Raw genomic sequence first — 27,617 nt, 5'->3', positions numbered from 1 at the left:
AGATCCAAAATTGACACCCTAACTTAACAATTAAAAGAACTAGAAAAGCAAGAGCAAACACATTCGAAAGCTAGCAGAAGGCAAGAAATAACTAAAATCAGAGCAGAACTGAAGGAAATAGAGACACAAAAAACCCTTCAAAAAATTAATGAATCCAGGAGCTGGTTTTTTGAAAGGATCAACAAAATTGATAGACCACTAGCAAGACTAATAAAGAAAAAAGAGAAGAATCAAATAGACGCAATAAAAAATGATAAAGGGGATATCACCACCGATCCCACAGAAATACAAACTACCATCAGGGAATACTACAAACACCTCTACGCAAATAAACTAGAAAATCTAGAAGAAATGGATAAATTCCTCGACACATACACTCTCCCAAGACTAAACCAGTAAGAAGTTGAATCTCTGAATAGACCAATAACAGGAGCTGAAATTGTGGCAATAATCAATAGCTTACCAATCAAAAAGAGTCCAGGACCAGATGGATTCACAGCCGAATTCTACCAGAGGTACAAGGAGGAACTGGTACCATTCCTTCTGAAACTATTCCAATCAATAGAAAAAGGGGGAATCCTCCCTAACTCATTTTATGAGGCCAGCATCATTCTGATACCAAAGCCAGGCAGAGACACAACAAAAAAAGAGAATTTTAGACCAATATCCTTGATGAACATCGATGCAAAAATCCTCAATAAAATACTGGCAAACCGAATCCAGCAGCACATCAAAAAGCTTATCCACCCTGATCAAGTAGGCTTCATCCCTGGGATGCAAGGCTGGTTCAATATCCGCAAATCAATAAATGTAATCCAGCATATAAACAGAGCCAAAGACAAAAACCACATGATTATCTCAATAGATGCAGAAAAAGCCTTTGACAAAATTCAACAACCCTTCATGCTAAAAACTCTCAATAAATTAGGTATTGATGGGACGTATTTCAAAATAATAAGAGCTATCTATGACAAACCCACAGCCAATATCATACTGAATGGGCAAAAACTGGAAGCATTCCCTTTGAAAACTGGCACAAGACAGGGATTCCCTCTCTCACCACTCCTATTCAACATAGTGTTGGAAGTTCTGGCCAGGGCAATTAGGCAGGAGAAGGAAATAAAGGGTATTCAATTAGGAAAAGAGGAAGTCAAATTGTCCCTGTTTGCAGACGACATGATTGTATATCTAGAAAACCCCATCATCTCAGCCCAAAATCTCCTTAAGCTGATAAGCAACTTCAGCAAAGTCTCAGGATACAAAATCAATGTACAAAAATCACAAGCAAACAGACAAACAGAGAGCCAAATCATGAGTGAACTCCCATTCACAATTGCTTCAAAGAGAATAAAATACCTAGGAATCCAACTTCCAAGAGATGTGAAGGATCTCTTCAAGGAGAACTACAAACCACTGCTCAACAAAATAAAAGAGGATACAAACAAATGGAAGAACATTCCATGCTCATGGGTAGGAAGAATCAATATCATGAAAATGGCCATACTGCCCAAGGTAATTTACAGATTCAATGCCATCCCCATCAAGCTACCAATGACTTTCTTCACAGAATTGGAAAAAACTCCTTTAAAGTTCATATGGAACCAAAAAAGAGCCCGCATCGCCAAGTCAATCCTAAGCCAAAAGAACAAAGCTGGAGGCATCACACTACCTGACTTCAAACTATACTACAAGGCTACAGTAACCAAAACAGCATGGTACTGGTACCAAAACAGAGATATAGATCAATGGAACAGAACAGAGCCCTCAGAAATAACGCCGCATATCTACAACTATCTGATCTTTGACAAACCTGAGAAAAACAAGCAATGGGGAAAGGATTCCCTATTTAATAAATGGTGCTGGGAAAACTGGCTAGCCATATGTAGAAAGCTGAAACTTGATCCCTTCCTTTCACCTTATACAAAAATCAATTCAAGATGGATTAAAGACTTAAACGTTAGACCTAAAACCATAAAAACCCTAGAAGAAAACCTAGGCATTACCTTTCAGGACATAGGCATGGGCAAGGACTTCATGTCTAAAACACCAAAAGCAATGGCAACAAAAGACAAAATTGACAAATGGGATCTAATTAAACTAAAGAGCTTCTGCACAGCAAAAGAAACTACCATCAGAGTGAACAGGCAACCTACAAAATGGGAGAAAATTTTTGCAACCTACTCATCTGACAAAGGGCTAATATCCAGAATCTACAATGAACTCAAACAAATTTACAAGAAAAAAACAAACAACCCCATCAAAAAGTGGGCAAAGGACATGAACAGACACTTCTCAAAAGAAGACATTTATGCAGCCAAAAAACACATGAAAAAATGCTCATCATCACTGGCCATCAGAGAAATGCAAATCAAAACCACGATGAGATACCATCTCACACCAGTTAGAATGGCAATCATTAAAAAGTCAGGAAACAACAGGTGCTGGAGAGGATGTGGAGAAATAGGAACACTTTTACACTGTTGGTGGGACTGTAAACTAGTTCAACCATTGTGGAAGTCAGTGTGGTGACTCCTCAGGGATCTAGAACTGGAAATACCATTTGACCCAGCCATCCCATTATTGGGTATATACCCAAAGGATTATAAATTATGCTGCTATAAAGACACATGCACACGTATGTTTATTGCGGCATTATTCACAATAGCAAAGACTTGGAACCAACCCAAATGTCCAACAATGATAGACTGGATTAAGAAAATGTGGCACATATACACCATGGAATACTATGCAGCCATAAAAAATGATGAGTTCATGTCCTTTGTAGGTACATGGATGAAATTGGAAATCATCATTCTCAGTAAACTATCGCAAGAACAAAAAACCAAACACCGCATAGTCTCACTCATAGGTGGGAACTGAACAATGAGATCACATGGACACAGGAAGGGGAATATCACACTCTGGGGACTGTTGTGGGGTGGTGGGAGGGGGGAGGGATAGCATCGGGAGATATACTTAATGCTAGATGACGAGTTAGTGGGTGCAGCGCACCAACATGGCACATGTATATATATGTAACTAACCTGCACAATGTGCACATGTACCCTAAAACTTAAAGTATAATAATTAAAAAAAAAAAGATCTTGCTGTCTAGACTGTTGCGATCTAGTAAAGGGAAATAAAAAATTTAATGAAACAAATACCAACATGCTAAAAGTCTATAGTAGAAGTACAAAAGATGCATCACAAAAGAGTGTATAATTCTGTTTGGATGATGAGTAAAGATCAGGAAATATAAAAATCCCTGATCTTTGAACCAATAAACACAGAATACCTACTGTGTGTCAAGTACTATGCTAGGTGTTGAAACAAAGATAAAGTACTATGGAAACTATTAACACACACACACACGCACATGCACACATGCACAAACCTATATTCTTTTTTCTTACCAAAACCCCAAATCATGCTCCTAATTTTGAATGTGCAGGTGCGGTTTTCGGGTGATTGGGTTCTTTCTTTGCTATGTGGGAGGACTCCGGTAGAGTAGGGTGGTTGTCAGACAGAAGCAGATGCTCTTATCAGCCGGGCATTCTCACCCCAGGTAGAAGTGCTGTCTGTGGTCGCTCAGCAGATCCTCAGCATCCAACAAGCCATCATTCGGAAGCTAAAGACATTCATCTTTGAAGGGACTGAGCTCTCTCTGAACCCAACCTGCGCTGTGTTCATCACCATGAACCCCGGGTATGCTGGCAGGGCTGAACTGCCCGACAACCTCAAGGTAAATGCCAGCAGATATACATGTGGGGTGTGCTTTTTAGAATAGAAACCTCTGGGCCGGGTGCGGTGGCTCACACCTATAATCCCAGCACTTTGGGAGGCCAAGGTGGGCAAATCACCTGAGGTCAGGAGCTCGAGATCAGCCTGTCCAATGTGGTGAAACCCCATCTCTACTAAAAATACAAAAATTAGCCGGGCATGGTGGCATGCACCTGTAATCCCACTCAGCTGCTCAGGAGGCTAAGGCAGAAGAATCAGTTGAATGTGGGAGGCAGAGGTTGTGGTGGCCGGAGATCGCGCCCTTGCACTCAGCCTAGGAGATAAGAGTGAAACTCCATCTCAAAAAAAAAAAAGCGAAAGAAAAGAAACCTCTGGAGGTACCTACCTGGGGGTAAATTTATTCCTCCATCCCCTTGGGTGGAAGTGATAAGAGAGACCCAGCTACGCCCATATCCACTGACTTTAGGACATGGTCTACCCCCTGTTACTAATGCATTCTGATTGGTGCCCTGGAAACTTACTCAGATGGACCACTTCTCTCTGAGAAGAGAAAAGAGTCAGAGAGATGCTTCAAGTGGCTCCTCCCATCTAGGTCAACATAGGCCAGTGAAGGCCAAGGTAGAATTTGGATCCACATTTCTCTCTCTCTTTTTTTTTTTTGAGATGGAGTCTCATTCTGTCCCCCAGGCTGGAATGCAGTGGCATGATCTTGGCTCACTGCCACATCTGCCTCCCAGGTTCAAGTGATTCTCCTGCCTCAGCTTCCTCAGTAGCTGGGACTATAGCCATGCGCCACCATGCCTAGCTAATTTTTGTATTTTTAGTAGAGATAGAGTTTTACCATGTTGGCCAGGCTGGTCTTGAACTCCTGACCTCAGGCAATTTGCCTGCCTCGGCCTCCCAAAGCACTGGGATTACAGGTGTGAGCCACCAGTCCCAGCCACATTTCTCATTTTTTACTGCCCAGTATTTGTAAGCACCCTCTGCATCCATCCCAGCCAACAGCCATATTAGATCGTCACAAGCAACTTTCACAATGCCATGGGATAGTAGAAAGCACCCAGGCATGGTGTCAGGAAGCCTAGATTCTAGCCCTGGCTCTAGCTCTAACTGGGTGACTCAGGCAAGTTACTTCTCCTCTAAGATCTAAGATAATAATGCAATAGCTGGTGCATACTGAACACTTACTATGTGCCACATACTCTTGCAAGCACTTCAGTTGCATTCTATCATTTATTCTCATGATAACTCTATGAAGAGGGTAAAGTTAGTCTGTTTTGAGATGAAAGAATAGAGATCTACAAGGGTTGTATAACTTGCCCATGCTAGTCGGTAGCAAAACAAGAACTCAAATCAAGATCTGTCTGGCTGGGCGCGGTAGCTCACGCCTTAATCTGAACACTTTGGGAGGCTGAGGCTGTTGGATCATCTGAGGTCAGGAGTTCAAGACAAGCCTGGCCAACATGATGAAACCCCATCTCTACTAGAAATATAAAAATTAGCTGGGCCTGGTGTTGGGCACCTGTAATCCTCAGGTGTTTGGGAGGCTGAGGCACGAGAATCGCTTGAACCCGGGAGGCGGAGGTTGCAATGAGCCAAGATCGTGCCACTGCCCTCCAGCCTGGGTGACAGAGACTCTGTCTTAAAAAAAAAAAAAAAAAAAAAAAAAAGATCTGTCTGGCTTTGGGATTCTTCTGATGCATATTGGTTCTGCATTCCTAAATGACTTCTGATGTCCATGTTGAACGCTGGGAAGCTCCAACAGTTGAGTGATGCTATGAGGTGTCCTCATTTGGCATAGGAGAATGAGGTGTACCAGCACCTAGGGCCTTCCACAGAACCATTGAGGGACCCAATGTAAGTAACAACATGTACCCGCATAGGGCCAGTGGGGAGGTTGGTTGAGCCATGCATTGGCCCACCGAGGATGGTCCATCTGCACTCACTTGTCCCCCAGTCCTTCTTGCCTTTATTGTCACTGGAGTGGCCTGAATGAAGCAAAGCTACTTCCCTTTGCTTCTGTGAATGTGCCTTCCCTCAGTATTCACTGCACATGTTCCGATTCTGATTTGTTGTTTCTTTTCCAGGCCTTATTCCGGACAGTGGCCATGATGGTCCCAGATTACGCCCTCATTGGAGAAATCTCCCTCTACTCCATGGGGTTTCTGGACTCCAGAAGGTGTGTTACATGGGTTTTCCAGTGCATTCTAAAGGACTTTAAATAGTGGCTTTTTGCGTGGCAGATTCAAGGTGGTTTGCCCATTGGAAGAAGAGAGAGAAGCTTGAGAAACTTGCTTCTGCTTACTGGGTGGTCTGAGAGCACATAGCCCTGGCCTTGGTCTTGCCCCATTTCTGACGGGGAAATGGCCCAGATTCCCAGGGCGGAACCCTGCTGTCTCTTTACATACACCTGAGTTCTGTTAAAGAAAGTAGCTACTCATATCTTCCCCACCTCTCACTCTAACACATCCATACCCACATTACTAAATGGCTTAAGGCAACAAATAGTATAAGGCCGGGTGTGGTGGCTCACGTCTGTAATCCCAGCACTTTGGCACGCAAGGCGGGGTATCACTTAAGGCCAAGAGTTTGAGACCAGCCTGGCCAACATGGGGAAACCCTGTCTCTACCAAAAAATTCAAAAATTAGCTGGGCTTGGTGGCGTGCACCTGTAATCCCAGCCACTCAGGAGGCTGAGGGAGGAGAACCACTTGAACCGTGGAGGCGGAGGCTGCAGTGAGCCAAGATTTCACCACTGCACTCCAGCCTGGGTGACGGAGTGAGACCCTGTCTCAAAAAAAAAAAAAAAAAAAGCAACGCTATAAAACATACGCAATTATTCCAGAATTGAAGAGAAAAAATTATTAATATAACATTTATTGCCTCCAATTAACTAGGTTATTTCTCATTCAAGTATTGTCCAGTTTTCTAAGACACACAGTTATACACGGATCAGTGTCTTCAAGTGTGTACGTGTGTATACACACATACATATAACACATGCACCAAGAGTTATGAATAATCGTTGCAAAATGGCTTGTATTGATCTATTCCAAATTTTATCATGTCAATTGACTTTCTGTTACAATGAATGTCTTTATGGCCTGGATGTCTTTGTTTATAATCCAAGGGGCTACAGAAATTCTCGATAGAATATCACCCTTCCTAGGCCAAGAGGCTGCCTCAGTCATATGACATTTAACTCATTTGTTTTCTATAGTAACCAGGATTGCATTGATTTGCTCATTCAATTCATTTATTTATTTAATTAGCAAACATTTATTGAGTCACCAACCTTATGCCCAGCCCTGTGCTGGGTGCTGGTGAACAACACAAAGTCTTTGTTTTTAAAGGAAATCAGTTCTGTAAAGAGGGTCTCCTTGAGAGAAAAGTGCATAAGTATATTAGTTAGGGTAACGCTGACCCCTGAATCTCAATGGCTTACCATAACAAAGTTTATTTTTCACTCGCTGAAAATCCAAAATGAGTCTACAGCCATACCACACTGAACGCAGCCAATCTCATCTGAAAATCCAAAGTGGAGTGTAGTGATGCAATCACAGCTCACTGTAGCCTTGAACTCCTGGGCTCAAGAGCTCCTCCCTTCCGAGTAGCTGGGATGACAGGTGCCATGCTACCATGCCCAGCTCATTTTTTAATTTTTCTGTAGAGATAGAGCCTCGCTATGTTGCTGAAGCTGGGCTTGGACTCCTGGCCTCGGACTCCTGGCCTCAAGCAATGCTCCTGCCTCAGCCTCCCAAAGTGCTGAGATCACAGGCATGAGCCACTGCACTTGGCCAAAAACGTATCATTTCATATACCATACATGTTATACATATATGTTCACTTGCTTTTTGTCATGCTTCCATACCACATTATGGTAACTCTATTAAAAGATCCTTAAAGGATAGGGCTTCTCCATCAAGTCCATGGGCATGCCTGGTTGCTGACGGGGCAAGGACAAGGATATTGGGAATGTCTGCTGGGCAGGACGTAGTCCTCTCTGGGTGTCCGCATACATGTCTTTGCCCTTCTAGTCTCGCCCAGAAGATCGTTGCGACCTACCGCCTGTGCTCAGAACAACTGTCCTCTCAGCATCACTATGACTATGGTATGCGCGCTGTCAAGTCTGTGCTTACTGCTGCAGGAAACCTGAAGCTCAAGTATCCAGAGGAGAATGAAAGTGTCCTGCTGCTCCAGGCATTGCTTGATGTCAATCTGGCCAAGTTCTTAGCGCAAGATGTCCCTCTGTTTCAGGTATGTAGCGGTTCAGGACCTTGGCCGAGGACCAAGGCTCAATGTTGGAAGATGAAATGTTGTGTTTGGTGCCTTCCCCATACCCTCTTCCATCTTCCATTCTTTGGCCAGCATCTCTGCCACCTGATACCCTCCCTGCAAATGTTAAATAATAAGAGTGATAGATAGCAAACATCTCTGCCTGATTTTTAATAAAAATGGTTTCACTGATAGGATAATATTTGCTCTTGGGTATACATATGTGTTTTTATCCAATTTAATTAGTTTCCTTTTGTAATTTAATTTAATCTTACTTGCCAGGCTCTGAGCTTCATAAGGACAGAAGTCATTACTATCTTGTTCATTCCTAGTACAGTGACTGGAAGATAATCCAGACTTATTAAATATTTGCTGACTTTTAAAATTATTTGGGGGAGAAATTACACGGTTTTTTTGTTTTCGTTTTGTTTTTTGAGATGGAGTTTTGTTCTGTCGCCCAGGCTAGAGTGCAGTGGCATGATCTCGACTGATTGCAACCTCTGCCTCCTGGATTCAAGTGATTCTCCTGCCTCAGCCTCCCGAATAGCTGGGATTACAGGCATGAGCCACCATGCACAGCTGAATTTTGTATTTTTAGTAGAGACGGGTTTTCACCATGTTGGCCAGGCTGGTCTCGAACTCCTGAACTCAGGTGATCCACCCACCTCGGTCACCCAAAGTGCAGGGATTACACAGGGATTCTGGCCTAGCCAGAAATTATGTTTTATAAGTAGCGTTTTCATTTGTAATTGTAGAAAAGTTTTGGTGCAAGAAAAATAAGGTCTGGAATTTTTCAAAGATCTCTGTTGTTGATACATCTCATTTTAGGAAAATGTTGAGGTCATATATCTGATACTTTATCCTTTCCACTTTCTTTTAAATTCTTTTTAACAGGGAATTATATCTGATTTATTTCCTGGAGTTGTTCTTCCAAAGCCAGACTATGAAGTTTTTCTGAAAGTGCTGAATGATAACATCAAAAAGATGAAACTCCAGCCAGTACCTTGGTTTATAGGGAAAATTATCCAGGTTGGTTCTAGCCCATATAAATGTGCCTGTTTTACTGTTTGCTGAAGTCAGCAAACAGTAAAGTCTTATAGGAGATTGGAACTGAAGTGACAGCAATCAGAGGTGCCTGTGTAGAAATGCAAGTAAAACATTAGCTGGGCGTAATGGCCTATGCCTGTAGTCCCAGCTACTTGAGAGGCTGAGGTGGGAGGATCGTTTGAGCCCAGGAGTTCGAGGCTGCAGTGGGCTATGATCATACCACTGCATTCCAGCCTGGGTGACAGAGTGAGACCCTGACTCTTAAAAAAAAGAAGAAAGAAATGGAGGTAAAACAAACAACCAAAACCAAAAAACCCACTTACTTACTCCATCAGTTTTTGTGTTTGTTTGTTTGTTTGTTTGTTTGTTTTTGAGATGCAGTCTTGCTCTGTTGCCCAGGCTGGAGTGCAGTGGTGCAATCTTGGCTCACTGCAACCTCTGCCTCCCAGGTTCCAGCGATTCTCCTGCTTCAGCCTCCTGGGTAGCTGACATTACAGGTGCGTGCCACCACCCCCCAGCTAATTTTTGTACTTTTTGTAGGGATGGGGTTTCACCATGTTACCCAGACTGGTCTCAAACTCCTGACCTCAGGTGATCCACCCACCTCAGCCTCCCAAATCCCATCATTTTTTGCTGTGAGATTTTAGGCAAATTAGTTCACCTCTTTTATCCTCAGTCCTCTGTAAAATGGAGTCATTTTGAGAGAAGAGGTGTGTAAAGTGCTACACATAGTACCTGATACTATATCATTATCAACTCCACCATCTCCGTCATCATCAGCAGCACCATTGGCATCATCATTTCCCAAAGTCACAATGTGAGTTACAAGTGAAGTTAGGACCCAGGTCTCCAGATTCTGAGATCACACTGCCTTGTGGTAAAAACAATCATTCTTTTTCCTACTGTATTAGCAAGTGAGCTAATTTTTGACACAACTCATTTAACCCAATTTTGAAACCCAATTTATGATTGAGATTTTGCAGAAGGACCATTCTTTAGGCATGAACTTTAATTTTCAATATTTTATTATGAAAAATTTTAAACATGCAGAAAAATTGAACGAAACGTACGCAGAACACTCATGTACTCACCACCCAGATTTTACAATTAATATTTTATACTATTTGCTTTATTTTTTATCCATCCGTCCATCCATCCATCTTACTTTTTGATATATTTCAAAGTAATTTGCAGATCTACAGATGAACTTTCATGTAGCTTAGTACCAATTTACAAAAACAAGGTAATATTTTCAAAAACAAGGGTTCTGGAGCTACCTGCCCTTTTACTTATTGATGTCTCAATGTGAGGAAGAATGTGAGAGGCTATTGAATCTTTAATGTTTTCCTCTCTTATTCGTTTTTTATTTTAAACAGTCTCCCTCCATTACCCAGGCTGGAGTGCAGTGACGTGATCTCAGCTCACTGCAACCTCCACCTCCCAGGCTCAAGCGATTCTGCTGCCTCAGCCTCTCGAGTAGCTGGGATTACAGGCATGTGCCACTATGCCCGGCTAATTTTTGTATTTTTAGTAGACATGGGATTTCACCATGTTGGCCAGGCTGGTCTCAAACTCCTGACCTCAAATGATCCCCCCACCTTGACCTCCCAAAGTGCTGGGATTACAGGTGTGAGCTACCCAGCCCAGCCTTCCTCTCTTATTTCTGATGCACAGTCAAGCTTTCAAACCACCTGAATGTCAACCCTACTCAATGGTTAGGGATTTTGTATTGTTCTCTGCTCTGTAACTTTCAAACAGTAGCTTTCAAACCTACCTGAATGTCAACCCTACTTAATGGTTAGGGATTTGTTTGTTTTGTTCTCTGCTCTGTCTACAGCACCCAGAGCAGTGTCTGGCACATAGTAGATGCTCAAAAAATATTTGCTGAATTACATGTGTTCCTTTCTCTACCACTCCCGTTGTCACTACCTTCATTTAGACGCTTCTTATTACTCACCTCCAAGGTGAAAAATAATAAGAACTTAATCTTTAAAATAAAAAGCTGCTTGTGTTCCCTTTCTCTGAGGGAGTCACAGTCTAAAGGAGCAAATTTGTTTAAACCATAAAATTGACATAAATGCAAATGACCAAAGCAGTTAGATCTCAAGAAAGAAAGTTTCCAGGAGAAACACAATTTGCTAAAATGACCGCCATTTTCTTTTTCTCTTTAAAAATAAATGGCAATAGTGTCATGAAAATATTAGAGGCATTAAAGTCAAATAGCCCTGTCTGCAAATTCTGGCTCCATCACTGATGAACTTGGGCAAGTATTTAACCTCTCTTGGGCTCAGTCTTACCCTTTGTAAAAGGTGGTCAATGATATTGGAGTAGATTAAATAATTTGGGTTATCAGTTGATTCTTAACACATAGACAAGTACAGAGCAAATGGTAGTTCCCATCCCTTAAATAATCTGAGACACACACATATATTTTTTCGTCTGAAAGATATGTAAACAATAGACCACGAAAAGAACCGTAGTTCTCCAGAGGTAGAAGCAACTGTAAGAATCCTCTTCTGACCCCTCATTCCTCATTGACTTCTGACTAACTCACAATGGGGGAGCGTTGCAATGATTAGCTTCTTTTATGAATGATGTCTCCTCCCAGATCTACGAAATGATGCTGGTGAGACATGGCTATATGATTGTTGGAGACCCCATGGGCGGCAAGACCTCTGCTTATAAAGTGTTGGCTGCAGCTCTCAGCGATTTACACGCAGGTAAAGCTCACATCCCTGGCTTCCAGGGAGGACAGAACTCCTCGTTCAGTTGGCTGGCTCCATGGAGATAATGCCAGGCTGCTAGTCTTGTCAGGCCTCGATCGTGACGTCAGAGCTAGAAATAGAACATGGCACACAGATGTCTGCAAGCAGAAAATAAAGGGTTGGGGGCGGGGTGCTTCTATAATAACAAGGGATTTCATGTGCATATCATTAAGGCCTGGAGGAATTTTCTCAAATGCTGAGCAGTGGTTTCTCCAGAGGTCCCCCAGTGAAAGAGAAACTCTTGTCATTGGCCTTAAAATTAGTCTAAAAGCAAATCATTGCATGGTTTTGCTTCTTTGCTTCTATTCTTCTCTTCTTTTCCTGTTCCCTTCCCTTTAGTTTTTTCCCTCCCTCCTTCCCTTCTTTTCTTCTTTCCTTCCTTTTAAAGTCAAGGATAGGAGCTCCTACTTTTGAATCAGACTCAGACTTGGGCAAATGACTAAACCTGTGTTATCCTCTGTTTTCCCAGCTGTAAAATGGGATTGTTATGAGAATTAAGTAACAGCATGCAGGTAAATAACTGAGCACAGTGCCTACGCAACAAATGGAAACTATGTTTACTGCCAGAGAAACAGTTGTGGGTTTTTTCTGTGTGTGTGTCTGTTTTGTTTTGTTTTTATAAAACACAAATCTATAGTTTCATAAAAGCATTTCCTTTTCGTGCATGCATTGCTTCAAGTTTTTCATTTAAAATTTTTTTTCTAATAACATTTGATGATTGGGTTTTTGAGGTTATGTTTTGGGGGTTATCCTAGCCTTAATAACTAATTTGGGCATCTCAAATTTAGATACAAATTTTGAGGCAGGGAACAGGGGCTCACACCCATAATCCCGGCACTTTGAGGGGCCAAGGCGGGCGGATCACTTCAGCTCAGGAGTTTGTGGCTGCAGTGAGCTATGATTGTGCACTGCACTGCAATTGCAGCCTGGGTGAGTGAGATCCAGTCTCAAAATAAAATAATAGAATATAATAAAATATAAAATATTTTTAGCATTTTAATATACCTTAAAGAAATATACCTTTAATATACCATTTTAATATACCTTAAGAAACTGAGTGAAGAAAAAGGAGGCTACCACTGTGTTTGCCTCAGGATGCTGCAGAGTAGTTCTTTTTTATTTATTTAATTATTTTTAATGTTTTTTAGAGATAGTGCAGTGGCACAGTCTCGGCTCACTGCAACCTCTGCCTCCTGGGCTCAAGCAATCCTCCTATCTCAGGCTCCCGGGTAGCTGGGATCATAGGCATGCACCACCATGCCTGCCTAATTTTTGTATTTTTTGTAGAGACGGGGTTTTGCCATATTGCGCAGGCTGGTCTCGAACTCCTGAGCTCAAGCAATCCTCCTGCTTCAGCCTCCCAAAGTGCTGAGATTACAGGCATGAGCCACCACACCTGGCCCAGAAGTGGTTCTTTATTTAGTTCATGGCTCAAGCACTTCAACTTTTCCCTACTTTGAAGGATTGCATAAAAGCATTGTGATTTTTTTTTGTTATTAAATACATATGCTGTGCCATCCATCAGCCTGTACGTTCCAATTGAGTTTTAATACTCCAGCGTGTATTTCTTGGGAACAAATGACACTCACTGAGCAGTCAAGAACGATTTCGGGGCCAAACTAGCCCTTCAGAGACAGAAAAGTAACCATCATTTTTCAGAACCTTTTTACCTGTCAGCTGTTTCCCGTTTCCTCATTTCAAATCAAAGCCAAGGTTCTGATCTGTTCTTTTCATTTTTAATTTCTTCCTTCAGCCTGTTTGAGTTTGAAAAGCCAAGGTTCTTAGGGTGGCTGTGAGAGCAGGTACATAGAGGGCTGATAATAGGCGTCACTCTCCCTTCCTGCTTGAGTTCTGTGAGGGCAGTCAGATTTCTTTAGTCCTGGATTTTTTTTTTTTTTTCCGAGACAGAGTCTTACTCTGTCGCCCAGGCTGGAGTGCAGTGGCATGGCCTCAGCTTACTGCAACCTCCACCTCCCAGGTCCAAGTGTTTCTCCTGCCTCAGCTTCCCAAGTGGCGAATGGCTGGGTTTACAGGCACGCGCCACCACGCTCAGCTAATTTTTGCATTTTTAGTGGAGACAGGGTTTCACCATATTGGCCAGGCTGGTCTCAAACTCCTGGCCTCTAGTGATCCACCTGCCTTGGCCTCCCAAAGTGCTGGGATTACAGGCATGAGCCACTGTGCCCAGCAAGTAGTCCTGGATCTGACTGGCACATTTGCCCTATTTGAAAAGAGGATTGGAAGAAAGTATGGTGAGAAATCAAAGGCTATAATAACCCAATAATGTAGGGCATTGCCTATCCAGATGTTTCAGTCTTTTTTTTTTTTTTTTTGAGAGATGGCTTCATTCTGTTGCTCAGGCTGAAGTGTGGTGGCACAATCATAGCTCACTGCAGCCTCCATTTCCCAGGTTCAAGTGATCCTCCCATCCTGGCCTCCCTGAGTATTGGGATTATGGGTGTGAGCTACTACAGCTCCTGGCCCCAGATCCCAATCTCTATAAAAACTGAGCACATGTTTTATAAGAAGGACTTCCCTCATATGGCATATTTATAAAAGTTGATTGGTTGTTGAGATGACATCATCTCTTGTTTAACCTTCTGGTCTCACCAGAGCCTTTATAACTGGTGCTGAACCTTCTTGCCCAGCCAATCAGATGGAGGAGTTTGCTGTGGAGTACAAGATCATCAACCCCAAGGCTATCACGATGGGGCAGCTGTATGGGTGCTTTGACCAAGTGAGCCACGAGTGGATGGATGGTGTCCTTGCCAATGCTTTCCGGGAGCAAGCGTCTTCACTCTCTGATGATCGCAAGTGGATTATATTTGATGGGCCAGTGGATGCTATTTGGATTGAAAATATGAACACTGTTCTGGATGACAATAAAAAGGTAAGTATTGACCCTGATATGACTTTTCTATGAGTGAGACATAAACTCTTTTATTGAAGTAAGTGATTGATCAAAACTATATAGAGACATACATTTATTATGTATGTATTCTGTATACATTAAGAATAAATGCCCCACAGGAGGATTATAGTAATCAATTCATGAATTATGCTCTGTTTGTACTTGTAGTTGGTAAGCTAAGCATGTTTAGAGACCATGTTGAATAGTGAGCCTTAGTGCTGGCATCAGTTTGGACTCCTAGCCCTGCAACTGAGCTGTGTTGTACTGAGCAAGTCACATAACTTCTCTGAATCTCAGTTTTCTCATTTGTAGAAAGGTAGTAATAAAATGAGGTTGTTGATACTTAAATGAGATTGCACATAGTACCTGCGGGATATGTTTTGGTTACTCATTGCTGTATAACAAACTACCCTAATACTTAACGGCTTAAAACAACCATTTCTTTTCCTCATGATTTTGTGGGCTGGGAATTTTGAAAGGGCTCAGCTGGCCAGTTGGTCTCTCTTTTGATGTCAGCTGGGGCAGCTCAGGCTAGAAAATCCGCATTCAAGATGGTGTCTTCACTCAATGCCTGGTGGCACAATCATATTTGGCTCCTCTTTCTCTCTCTCTTTTTCTTTCTCTCTAAAAATAATACCTCCTCTTCCAGGCCACTTCACATGGCTTGGGCTTTTCACTTGGTGGTGTCTTGGTAGTGGCGCTTCCTATGTGGTGCGTGATTTCCAAGAGTCAGGAAGTGGAAGTTTCCAAGATATTAAGGGCTATGCTTGAAACTGATAAGCATTACTTTCTCTGCATTCTGTTGGTCAAGGAACTCACAAGGCCTGACCAGGAAGTGGAAAAATAGACTTCACCTCTTGATGGAGGCAGGCAGGTCACATTGCAAAAGTGCATATGGGCTGGGCCCTATAGGCTCACACCTGTAATCCTAACACTTCTAGAGGCTGAGACAGGAGGATTGCTTGAGCCCAGGAGTTCGAGACCAGTTTGAGCAACATAGTGAGCCATCTCTACAAAAAAAAAATTTGTTTTAATTAACTGGGCATGGTGGTAAGTGCGTGTAGTCCCGCTACTCAGGAGGCTGAGGTGTGAGGATCACTTGAGTCTGGAAGTCATGGCTACTGTGAGCCTTCATTGTGCCACTGTGCTCCAAGCTGAGCAACAGAGAAAGACCTTGTCTCAAAAAAAAAGTGGGGGCATATGGGATGGAATTTATGTAACTTGCCCAATACAACACAGCTCAATAGTAGAGTTAGGAGTCCAAACTGATGCCAGGACCTTTGGAAAATATAGCAATCTTTGCAAAAATACCACCAATCTTTGGAAAAATAAGTAGAGTAGAGTGATACCACAGTAAGTATGGCGCCACAGTATGTATGGTGGCTAAAAGAGCTTGGACTCTGGAGCCAGAGAGCCTGGGTTCAAATCCTGGCCTTGCCACTTTCCAGCTATGTAACCTCAGACAAGCTATTTAGTCTCTTGATGCCCCAACTTCATCATCTGTAAAGTAGGGACGATAGCGTCTACCTTATACTGTTACGAAGATTAGATAAGTTACTATTTATACACCTCTTCTGATAGTGCCTGGCATATAGCAAGTGCTATATAACTGTTTAAAATAAAATTTATCATCATTTCAAGGAAGAATTCCTTCACTGGATATACATCATTATCAAATCAAAATATATTTTCTAACTGTGTTTAAATGTCACAAGACTAAGAGTGAGTCATGCTCAACAACGAAAGGGCTAATTATCCAAATTATACACATCCACTAATTATAGCATGTGCATAATTTTGATTATATAATATTCAAAAATGGAAATGTTTTATTACATGATATGGACTATATTATATAAACTAATTGTACAGATGTATCGGTTGGTCTTGAGATTAGAAGTATCAAGAGAGTCATAATAAGTGAATTTCCTAATGGTTTTCCTCTGCTCTGGATGTAAATGAAACTACAGTCACAGGTGTGGGTCTGTTTTAGCTTTCTTGATATTCAGAGATGACGCGGTTGGTGGTGTCAGCCTTGTAACAGCTGTGATCTTCCTGGGGATGCAGGCAGTGACCTTGACCTGTTTCAAGTTGTGTTTGATGCAGGCCAAGTAAGGTGCAGGGAAGTTTTTAATCACAAATTAGGATGAGCAGAATGAATCAGTCGTATTTCCTCTTCTCCCCTGGGAGACAAGGGCCTCAGGCCTTTCTTATAACTTAAACATCTCACTGGAATCCATTTTCGTGAGTAGGAAACAGTGTCATTGACTTAGTATATATTCCAAGGCTTTCCTGTGTAATTGCACTACTTCCTACAGGGTTTTACCTGCTACACACTAGAAATTCTGATGATTTTTCTTTCTTTTTTTTTTTTGAGACAAAGTCTCCCTCTGTTGTCCAGGATGAAGTGCAGTGGCACGATCTCAGCTCACTGCAACCTCCACCTCCCGCAATTCTCCTGCCTTAGTAGCTGGGATTACAGATGCGTGCCACCATGCCCGGCTATTTTTTTTTTTTTTTTTTGTATTTTTAGTAGAAATTGGGTTTCACCATGTTGGCCAGGCTGGTCTCCAACTCCTGACCTCAAGTGATCTGCCTTCCTCGGCCTCCCAAAGTGCTGTGCTGGGATCACAGGCATGAGCCACTGTGCCTAGCCTCTTTCACTCTATTCTAAAAAAGATTTATGGGCCAGGCATGGTGGCTTATGCTTGTGATCCTAGCACTTTGGGAGGCAGAGACAGGAGGATTGCTTGAGCCCAGGAGTTTGAGATCAGCTTGGGCAACACAGTGAGATCCTGTCTCTACAAAAAAAATTTTAAAAATATATTATGGAAACATTGATTTAATCTAAAAACAAAAAATAAAAAACTAGCCACGTGTGAAGGTACACACCTGTAATCCCAGCTACTCAGGAGGCTGAGGTGGGAGGATTGCTTGAGCCCCAAAGGTCGAGGATGGAGTGATTGCAAATGTGTCATTGTATTTCAGTCTGGGTAACAGAGCAACACCTGTCTCAAAAGCAAATAAAAATTAAAAATAAAAAGAATTTATGGAAAGGCTTTTGTCCCTCCTGCTATGGATTAGTCCATGCGGGTGTTCAAATATGGGTCTTTTGTGAAAGAATTGAGCAAATAAAAATAGGATGTGGCTTTGCAGTTAAGTTCTATGTTAAATATTGAGAAAGGGACCAGGAAACTTGGTGAGGTCTGATAACTTCTCGATTCTTCATCTGAGATTGCATCTAAGGTCAGTGATTTCCTGGCTTTCCTATTAAAATTGCAGCTCACTCAACCCTGACTGAGGTCAGGCATGTGCCACCATGCTCAGCTAATTTTTGTATTTTTAGTAGAGACAGGGTTTTACCATGTTGGCCATGCTGGTCTTGAACTCCTGACCTCAAGTGGTCCACCCGCCTCGGCCTCCCAAAGTGCTGGGATTATAGGCGTGAGCCACCACGCTCAGCCTCTTTGTTATACTTTATTTGTGACTTTCCCTATACACATTTTTTTTAAGAAGTAGGAAGGCCATCACCAAATAAATACACACTTAGGTGTGGATCTATATAGTATATGTATGTGTAGATATATGTATGTGTAGATGCAACCCCCTCTTCTACTAAATTTTTCTCCAGAGCACTTTTCACCACTTCGAACACTATATATTTTGCTTATTGTCTGTCATCTCCCAGAAGAATGTAAACCCCAAGAGGATAGGAAATTTTGTGTTTTATTTTATGCACCTAGGAGTTGGTGCATAACAGTGCCTGGGACATCATAAGTGCTCAAGAAATATTTATGGAATGAATCAAACCAGCTTTGTCTGCACTGAGACCTCTTACTTGCAGATGGAATTTAAGCCTTTCCCCTGTCTGCTACCCTCTGCTTTGCACTTTTAGCTGTGTCTCATGAGTGGGGAAATTATCCAGATGAACTCCAAGATGAGCCTGATCTTCGAGCCCGCCGACCTCGAGCAAGCCTCTCCAGCCACTGTGAGCAGGTGAGGCAGCCCTCACTGGCACCCCGGGGGACAGTGTGGCCCCACTCACCCTAAGCAAAAGAGAAAGCTCTCAAATTTCACAAATGTGATGAAGCCCTTGCAGATCATCTACATTATTTTTTCTTTCCAATTTTTATTTTAGGTTCCAGGGGGTATATGTGCAGCTTTGTTACATGAGTAAATTGCATGGCATGGGGGTTTGGGGTACAGATTGTTTAGTCACCCAGTTAATCAGGTTGTTTTTCCATCCTCACCCTCCTCCACCCTGAAGTAGGCTCCCATATCTATCATTTCCTTCTTTTTTTTTTTTTTTTTTGAGACGGAGTATCACTCTGTCACCCAGGCTGGAGTCCCGTGGCATGATCTCGACTCACTGCAACCTCTGCCTCCCGGGTTCAAGCGATTCTCCTGCCTCAGCCTCCCCAGTAACTGGGACTACAAGCACACGCCACCACCCTCGGCTAATTTTTGTATTATTAGTAGAGATGGGGTTTCACCATGTTGGCCAGGCTGGTCTCAAACTCCTGACGTCGTGATCTGCCTGCCTCAGCCTCCCAAAGTGTGGAATTACAGGCATGAGCCACCGTGCCCAGCCAATCGTTCCCTTCTTTGTGTCCATGTGTACTCAATGTTTAGCTCCCATTTATAAGTAAGAACATATGGGATTTGGTTTTCTGTTCCTGCGTTAATTTGCTTAGCATTATATTATTTGTCATTCATTTAGATTTGTCATAAAATCAGCCCTCAGTCCACACTACTGGTGGGAGTCTAAAACCCAGCAAGTACTTTGGAAACAGTTTGATATTATCTCCTAAAGTTGAATCTCCGTATGCCCAAGAGCCAGCCATTCTCCTAAGTACAGGCCCAAGGAAAACTTTTGGCATGTGCAACAGGAGATCTGTACAAAAAATATAGTGGCAGAACTCACAGTAACAAGCACTTGGAAACAGCCCAAATGCCTGTTAATCGAGTTGACTGGTGGCCAGGTACGATGACTTATGCTGTAATCCCAGCACTTTGGGAGGCCGAGGCGGGCAGATCACCTGAGGTCAGGAGTTTGAGACCAGTCTGGCCAACATGGTGAAACCTCATTTCTACTACAAAAAAATACAAAAAAATAGCCAAGCATGGTGGTGGGTGCCCGTAATCCCAGCTACTCGGGAGGCTGAGGCAGGAGAATTGCTTGAACCCAGGAGGCAAAAGTTGCAGTGAGCCGAGATCACACTACTGCACTCCAGCCTGGGCGACAGAACAAGACTCCATCTAAAAAACAAACAACAACAACAACAACAACAACAAAAGAGTGAATTAATAAAGTATAATAGAGTCAGAAATTGTAATATGTATAATAAAGTACTCAAAAGAACTGCACTGACATGCAACTATATAAATAAATCTTAGTAACTCTATTAAGGACAAAACCTTAGCAATATTATATATAACACAGATGACGTAATAATATAATTATATCTATAAATATATTATATCTATAATTACATCTATAAATATATCTATAATTACATCTATAATTATAGTGTATTATATATAATATAATGTTATACTATATACTAATATATACTATATTATATGCTAATATATAATATATATACTGTATGGTTATATGCTATTATATACTATATTATTATTATATAGTAATAATAAAAGTAAGATCAAAATATTATCTATAACATGGTACCCCTTTTTAATTGTTAAAAACAACTAAAATAAAAATATAAACACTTTAGGAACAGGCCGGGCGAGGTGGCTCACACCTGTAATCCCAGCGCTTTGGGAGGCCCAGGTGGATGGATCACTTGAGGCCAGGAGTTCTAGACCAGCCTGGCCAACCCTGTCTCTACTAAAGACAAAACCCCATCTCTACTAAAAATACAAAAAAGTTAGCCAGGTGTGGTGGGACGCACTTGTAATTCCAGCTACTCGGGAGGCTGAGAAATGAGAATCACTTGAACCAGGGAGGCGGAGGTTGCAGTGAGCCGAGATTGCACCACTGTACTCCAGCCTGGGCAACAGAGCAAGACACTGTCTCCAAACAAACAAATAAACATTTTAGGAACATATAGAAATGCTATAAAACTGTATATGAAGGAAAGAAATCAAGGGGCAGATGAACACAAGATTCAACGTGGGTAAACCCAGGGGACTAGGTTATTGTCAAGATCCATTAATGCCTAGCATGGTGCCTGACATGCAGTAGATTGCTCAATAAATGTTAACCCGTATTAGTAACAAAGAAGCGAGCACCTAAACTGGTCCTCTGTGCTTCCCAGGTGTGGGATGATCTACATGGAGCCCCATCAACTAGGCTGGAAGCCCCTGAAGGATTCCTACATGGACACCCTGCCCTCCAGTCTCACCAAGGAGCACAAAGAATTGGTGAGCCCCTCAGACCCTTTCCTTCCCCTCCTGCTGTCTCCCTGCTTTTCATCTCGAGGGTCTTCTAGGTACATCTTCACCTTCATAGTCCCTGGAGGCAACAAGGGGCAGGGAATTCCCTTGTTGTCCCCAGTTATCTTGTTTCCTGGCTGCCTGCCATTTTTCGAACTTTCTTCTCCATATGGTGGGCCTGGGGTGGTGCAGTCAATTTCTCTTTCCTCTTCCTCCTTCCCCATCACTCCCTGGCTCCCCAGTGGAGAATCCCAGTGCTGAGGAATGTTCTCTATGGAAGCTGAAATGTCACCTCTTTCTTCATTGCCCCACTAACAGAAATGTCTGTAGAAGTTTCTCTAGAGATGGGCCAGGTGTTCCTTTTGGTGCTGCCAATTCCCATCCCTGTAACCTGGACTCTGCACCTCCCACCTTGAGGGAGCTGGAACCAGTTAGAAGTGCTTTCACTGCAGCTACTGTGAGCGACCACTCCCTTCTTCCCTTCTCTAAAGAGGTGGGAAAGTTCGGGTTAGGCGGGTACCTGACCACACTCTCTGACCCGGAAGCAGGAAGGGAGTAGCGGTGTCTGTGGTTCCTCTTGCCCTCCCCTGTGTTAATAGAATGCTTAGGAAAGTCTCCCACTGAGGAATCCAAGGAGGGTCTATTCCTACAATGGAAACTCTTTGGGGGATTATGTAGGACGGCTGCATGTCTGTCATCACCTACATACATGGATAATATGTAAAGTGCAAGTACATATCCACGTGCACATTCAAGTGCCAGTCCACACACACACACACACACACACACACACACACACCAAAAGCTGCCAAGTCCCCATATATGTAAAGTCATTTAGGGACTCCCCAATGTCCCTGGCACAAAGTTTTAACTCCTTATCAGGGCCCATGAGACTATGTGATCTGGCCCCGCCTGCCTCTGCAATCTCATTTCCTGCTCTTTCTCAGCCTCAGCTTAGCAGTCTCCAGCAGTCCTGTCTTGTTTCCAAGACAAGCCCAGGTTTCATCACCTCAAGGCTTTTGCTCTTTTTATTCCTCTTCCTGGGACTCTTGCCTCAGTTTATCTCAGAGTTGGCTCCACCCTCATCATGCAGTTCTCAACATAAAAATCTCCTCCTCCAGGAAGGCTTCTTTACCCTATTTAAACCCTTCCTGTTATTCTTTACCATAACACCTTTGTGTTTCCTGCTAGAACTTTGCATGATCTATAGGTATTTTACTGATATCCCTGCTGGATTAGTTATTTATTGTTTGTCTTCCCTGACCCTCCATGAGGGCTCCTTGTCTACCTTTTCCATTGTTTATCCCCAGCACTACTACCGTGCAATTAGTAGATGCTCAATAAATATTTATTGACTGAATTGATATACCACATTTCCATGTATACCTGTATTTTTATATATACATATAAATGCATCTACACATACATAAATTATCTATATAGATCCACACCTAAGTCTGTATTTATTTAGTGATGGCCTTCCTACTTCTTAAAAAAAATGTGTATAGGGAAAGTCACAAATAAAGTATAACAAAGAGGCTGAGTGTGGTGGCTCACGCCTCTAATCCCAGCACTTTGGGAGGCTGAGGTGGGCGGATCACTTGAGGTCAGGAGTTCGAGACCAGCATGGCCAACATGGTAGAACCCTGTCTCTACTAAAAATACAAAAATTAGCTGAGCATGATGGCATGTGCCTGTAATCCCAGCTACTCAGGGAGTCTGAGGCAGGAGAATCGCTTGAACCCAGTGGGGGCGGAGGTTGTAGTGAGCTGAGATCACACCATTGCACTCCAGCCTTGGTGACAGAACAAAACTCCGTCTCAAAAAAAAAAAAATTTAGTAAGTAAATAAATAAATCTTTTTTAAAAAAATATATAACAAAGGTTTAAAAAAGCATTACAAGAAAAGCAAGTCGGATAACTTTTTAAAAGAGTAAATGGACTGGAGAACAGACACTAGAGGCAAGAATCATGATAACCCCAAAGAAGAACATATAAACCTACCCATACGTGTGGTAAATTACTGAAAATAAGCCCCCCAAATTAGCTCTGTACTCTCTTTGACTAATTTATACAGGAGTCCCACCTCACCAGTGTCTAACATAACAGTCATTTGTAAATTAATTGTTTAGAATTCCTAATACTTTTTATAGAAACAAAGACAGATACACTAGTTGGGTTCTAAACACATTTTATGCATCCTGTAGCTGACCCAGAGTGTTTCCAAGCCTCTCTGAGTATCAGCTCTGGGCAGTGGAATGCAGATGGGAAACTGAGTTAACATGGCCTGTGGGCAACAGTCTTAGGACCCTGAAGGAGGATGCTGAGATAGGGGTCTTGTTGCCTATAAGTTTTCCCCCAATGCACCTACATGTAAAATCAGCAGTCTAACCAGCATCTCTAGCCTCACAAGGTAGACCAAGCTCTTGGTCTTCAACTCACTTGTTGATCATGTCTCCAAGTCTCATGGAGGTTTCTACTCTCAGGTCAATGACATGTTCATGTGGCTTGTCCAGCCCTGCCTGGAATTTGGTCGCCTTCATTGTAAATTTGTTGTCCAGACATCTCCCATCCACCTTGCCTTCTCAATGATGAGACTGTACTCTTCTCTGCTTGGTAAGTACTAGCCATGATTCTTAAGCCACATGGGGGGTGGGTCTACCTTGGCTATTTCTTTTTTTTTTTGAGATGAAGTCTCACTCTGTCACCAAGGCTAGAGTGCAGTGGCATGATCTTGGCTCACTGCAGCCTCAGCCTCCCAGGTTCAAGTGATTCTCCTGCCTCAGCCTCCCGAGTAGCCGGGATTAAGTTACGCACCACTTCTATTTTTTTGTATTTTTAGTAGAGATGGGGTTTCGCCATGTTGACCAGGCTGGTGTTGAACTCCTGACCTCAAGTGATCCACCTGCCTCTGCCTCCCAAAGTGCTGGGATTACAGGCATAAGCCACAGCGCCTGGGCTACCTTGGCTATTTTTTCTGCTCCCACCTCTCTTTGGCCCGCATTGAATTACAACATGACTGGCTGTTTGATCTAGAACAAGCAAGCCTTTGGAGTGCAGATAGTAGAGTTTGGTAGGGAAAGTCCATGTGTTTAGTCTTTGTCTGACATTGATTTTTGGGTGGTATTCTAGTGCAAATTACCCCATCATTCCTCAGTCTAAGGCTCCTCATTTACATAATGAGAGTAGTAATTCCTGCCCTTTTTACCTCACAGGGATATCCTAGAGGGAGATGAACATAGCAGGACCCCCATCTTACCTCCTCTCTGATAAGAGATTAATTTCCAAAAAAACAAAAAAGTAAATGTAGACTTATTGATCCAGCACTTTCACCTTAGCATATAAACCAAAAAGAATTGAAAGCAGAGACTTGATCAGATATTTGTATAACCATGTTCATAGAACTCTTGTTCACAATACCCAAATGGTGAAAACAACCCATGTGTCTACCGATGGATGAACAAATAAGCAAAATGTATTGTAATTTTGCAATGAAATACTATTTAGCCTTAAAAAGTAAATAAATCCTGATGCATGCTACAGCTTGGATGAACATTAAAGCCATTATACTAAGAAAATAAGCCAGTCACAAAATGACTGTGCGATTCTTCTCTACAATTAATGTACACAGAGTAGCCAAATTTATAAAGACAGAACGGAGAGTTCTGGTTGCAAGGGGGATGAGAGAGGATGGAGGGAGAAGTTATTGTTTAATGGGCAAAGAGCTTCAGTTCTGCAAGATGAAAACAATTCTGGATATAGATGGTGGTGATGGTCGCACAGCAATATGAATGCACTTAATACCACTGAACTATACACTAAAAAATGGTTAGATGGTAAATTATATATCATGTATTTTACCACAATAAAAATATTGCAGTAAAGGCCGGGTGCGGTCTCTCATGCTTGTAATTCCAGCACTTTGGGAAGTTGAGGTGGGTGGATCACGAGGTCAGGAGTTCGAGACCAGTCTGGCCAACAACACAGTAAAACCCCGTCTCTACTAATAATACAAAAATTAGCAGGGTGAGGTGGCGGGTGCCTGTAATCCCAGCTACTTGGGAGGCTGAGGCAGGAGAATCACTTGAACCCAGGAGGCAGAGGTTGCCAGTGAGCCGAGATTGCGCCACTGCACTCCAGCATGGGCGACAGAGCTAGACTCCATCTCAAAAAAAAAAAAAAAAATATATATATATATAGTGATTTTATATATATATATAGTGATTTTATATATATATACACACACACACACACACTATATTATTATATAGCAATAAAAATAAAAATATTGCTCACGGCTGTAATCCTAGCATTTTGAGAGGCCGAGGTGGGTGGATTGCTTGAGCTCAGGAGTTCGAGACCAGCCTGGGCAACCTGGCAAAACCCCATCTCTATAAAAAAATACAAAAATCAGTCAGATGTGGTGGCTAGTGCCTGTGGTCCCAGCTACTCAGGAAGCTGGGGTGGAAAGATCACTTGAGCCTGGGAGGTTGAGGCTACAGTGAGCTGTGACTGCACCACTGCAGTCACAACCTGGGAGACAGAGTGAGACCCTGTTTCAAAAAAAAAAAAAATGCATGTGAAATGATCTGGTAGGTGATAGGCACTCTGCCAATATCAGTCGCCCTTCTGGCCCAGACCCTTCAAAGGCAAAGCCAACCAGTTCACAGCCCTTACATCTGTGGCATTCTGCACTCTGTCCTGAGATTCGCTTTTCTCACTTTTAGATGAAATCAGGGCAGTAGAAGAGGAGGAAATGGAATTAGGTGAAGGCCTGTCAAGTCAACAGATCTTTCTCTGGCTCCAAGGACTGTTTCTCTTTTCCTTGGTGTGGACCGTGGCTGGCACCATCAACGCAGACAGCAGAAAGAAATTTGATGTGTTTTTCCGCAACCTGATCATGGGCATGGATGATAACCACCCGAGGCCCAAAAGCGTCAAACTCACCAAAAACAACATCTTTCCAGAAAGAGGTAATTTAGAACCTGTTTGTTATGTTCTAGTATAATAGTTGGAATTACGTGTTCTAAACACAACCAGAATGTGCAGACAGGTGAGCCCTTTACAAAAGCCACGGAAGGCCAGGCACGGTGGCTAATAAATATGTAAGGAATTACAGAACTAAAATATCATCATTGGCTGGTTGTGGTGTCTCACACACTGGTAATCCCAGCACTTTGGGAGGCTGAGGTGGGCAGATCACTTGAGGTCAGCAGTTCAAGACCGGCCTGGCCAACATGGTGAAACTCCGTCTCTATTAAAAATACAAACAAAATTAGCTGGGTGTGGTGGCATGCACCTGTAAACCCAGCTATTCAGGAGGCTGAGGCAGGAGGATTGCTTGAGTCCGGGAGGTAGAGGTTGCAGTGAGCTGAGATCATGCCACTGTACTCCAGCCTGAGCAACAGAGCTAGACTCTGTCTCAAAAAAAAAAAAAAAAAAAAGAAAATAGAGTTGGCCCATGGGTGGTCCTGAAGTCAGGGTTTTATGGGATACTTAACCACTTTTTTAATTTAGAAAAAGAGGATATGACTGTTTTATTTTTGCAAAAATTACCTATAATTCCATCACCAAAACAAAATGAGAAATATAGACACTTGTGTTTTTCTTATTCCTTTCTATTTCTGTGTGTGTTGACATGCCTTCGTATAGGGTACTTATGGTATTAATATTTCTTTTAATTTTGTCATTATAATTTTTTTTTTTTTTTTGAGATAGAGTGTTGCTCTCTTGCCCCTGCTGGAGTATAGTGGTACGATCTTGGCTCACTGCACCCACTGCCTCCCAGATTCAAGAGATTCTCCTGTCTCAGCCTCCCAAGTAGTTGGGATTACAGGCATGCACCACCACGCCTGGCTAATTTTTGTATTTTTAGTAGAGATGGGGTTTCACCACATTGGCTAGGCTGGTCTTGAACTCTTGACCTTAAGTGATCCACCTGCCTCAGCCTCCCAAAGTGCTGGGATTACAGGCGTGAGCCACTGCACCGGGCCTGCAGTTATATTTTAATATCATATTGAAATGTTTCCAATTTCACTACATACATTGTCTTCAAAATGATCACTTAGTGACTGTAAATATTCTTATGTGTGTGACATCATTTCTTATAAGGAAGATGCTTCTTCTAAGTCGCTTTTGTTTTGTTTTTCTACCACCCAAGTAAGACATTATATAAAATTTAGAAAATACAGAGAAAGGAATAGAAGAAAATTAAGATCAGTGGTAATCCCACTATCCAGAAATATCACTTCTTATGTTTTCTTTCAGTTTTTTCTATATTCCTAGAACAAAAAGAGGATCATACTACAAGTACTTCCCAAATAGCTTTACTTTTTGTGATTGTAAAAAAACATGTATCAAGGGCCATGAGAGAACTTCTAGGGGAAATAGTAATGTTGCATATCTTAAGAGTGACCTGGATTACACAAATATGTGCATTTGCCAAAACTTAGAAATGTGGGCTTAAGATGTGTGCAT

General features: G+C 42.3%; 1 protein-coding gene across 1 annotated transcript in view; it reads left to right on the top strand.

The window, feature by feature from the left end:
* DNAH3 (dynein axonemal heavy chain 3) overlaps positions 1 to 27,617 on the top strand; it is a 219,936-nt gene that overhangs the window by 105,249 nt on the left and 87,070 nt on the right. Inside the window, exons 31-40 of the mRNA XM_024925984.4 lie at positions 3,566 to 3,742; positions 5,829 to 5,920; positions 7,779 to 7,998; positions 8,911 to 9,045; positions 11,672 to 11,783; positions 14,477 to 14,718; positions 18,635 to 18,735; positions 21,024 to 21,129; positions 23,627 to 23,756; positions 25,868 to 26,113. Of these exons, the coding sequence (XP_024781752.4) occupies positions 3,566 to 3,742; positions 5,829 to 5,920; positions 7,779 to 7,998; positions 8,911 to 9,045; positions 11,672 to 11,783; positions 14,477 to 14,718; positions 18,635 to 18,735; positions 21,024 to 21,129; positions 23,627 to 23,756; positions 25,868 to 26,113 (1,561 nt within the window). The remainder of the gene's footprint in view (positions 1 to 3,565; positions 3,743 to 5,828; positions 5,921 to 7,778; positions 7,999 to 8,910; positions 9,046 to 11,671; positions 11,784 to 14,476; positions 14,719 to 18,634; positions 18,736 to 21,023; positions 21,130 to 23,626; positions 23,757 to 25,867; positions 26,114 to 27,617) is intronic.

The sequence above is a fragment of the Pan paniscus genome, chromosome 18 (assembly GCF_029289425.2).
Source record: "Pan paniscus chromosome 18, NHGRI_mPanPan1-v2.0_pri, whole genome shotgun sequence".
Classification (NCBI taxonomy): domain Eukaryota; kingdom Metazoa; phylum Chordata; class Mammalia; order Primates; family Hominidae; genus Pan; species Pan paniscus.
This window is presented reverse-complemented; position numbering and strand designations above follow the sequence as displayed.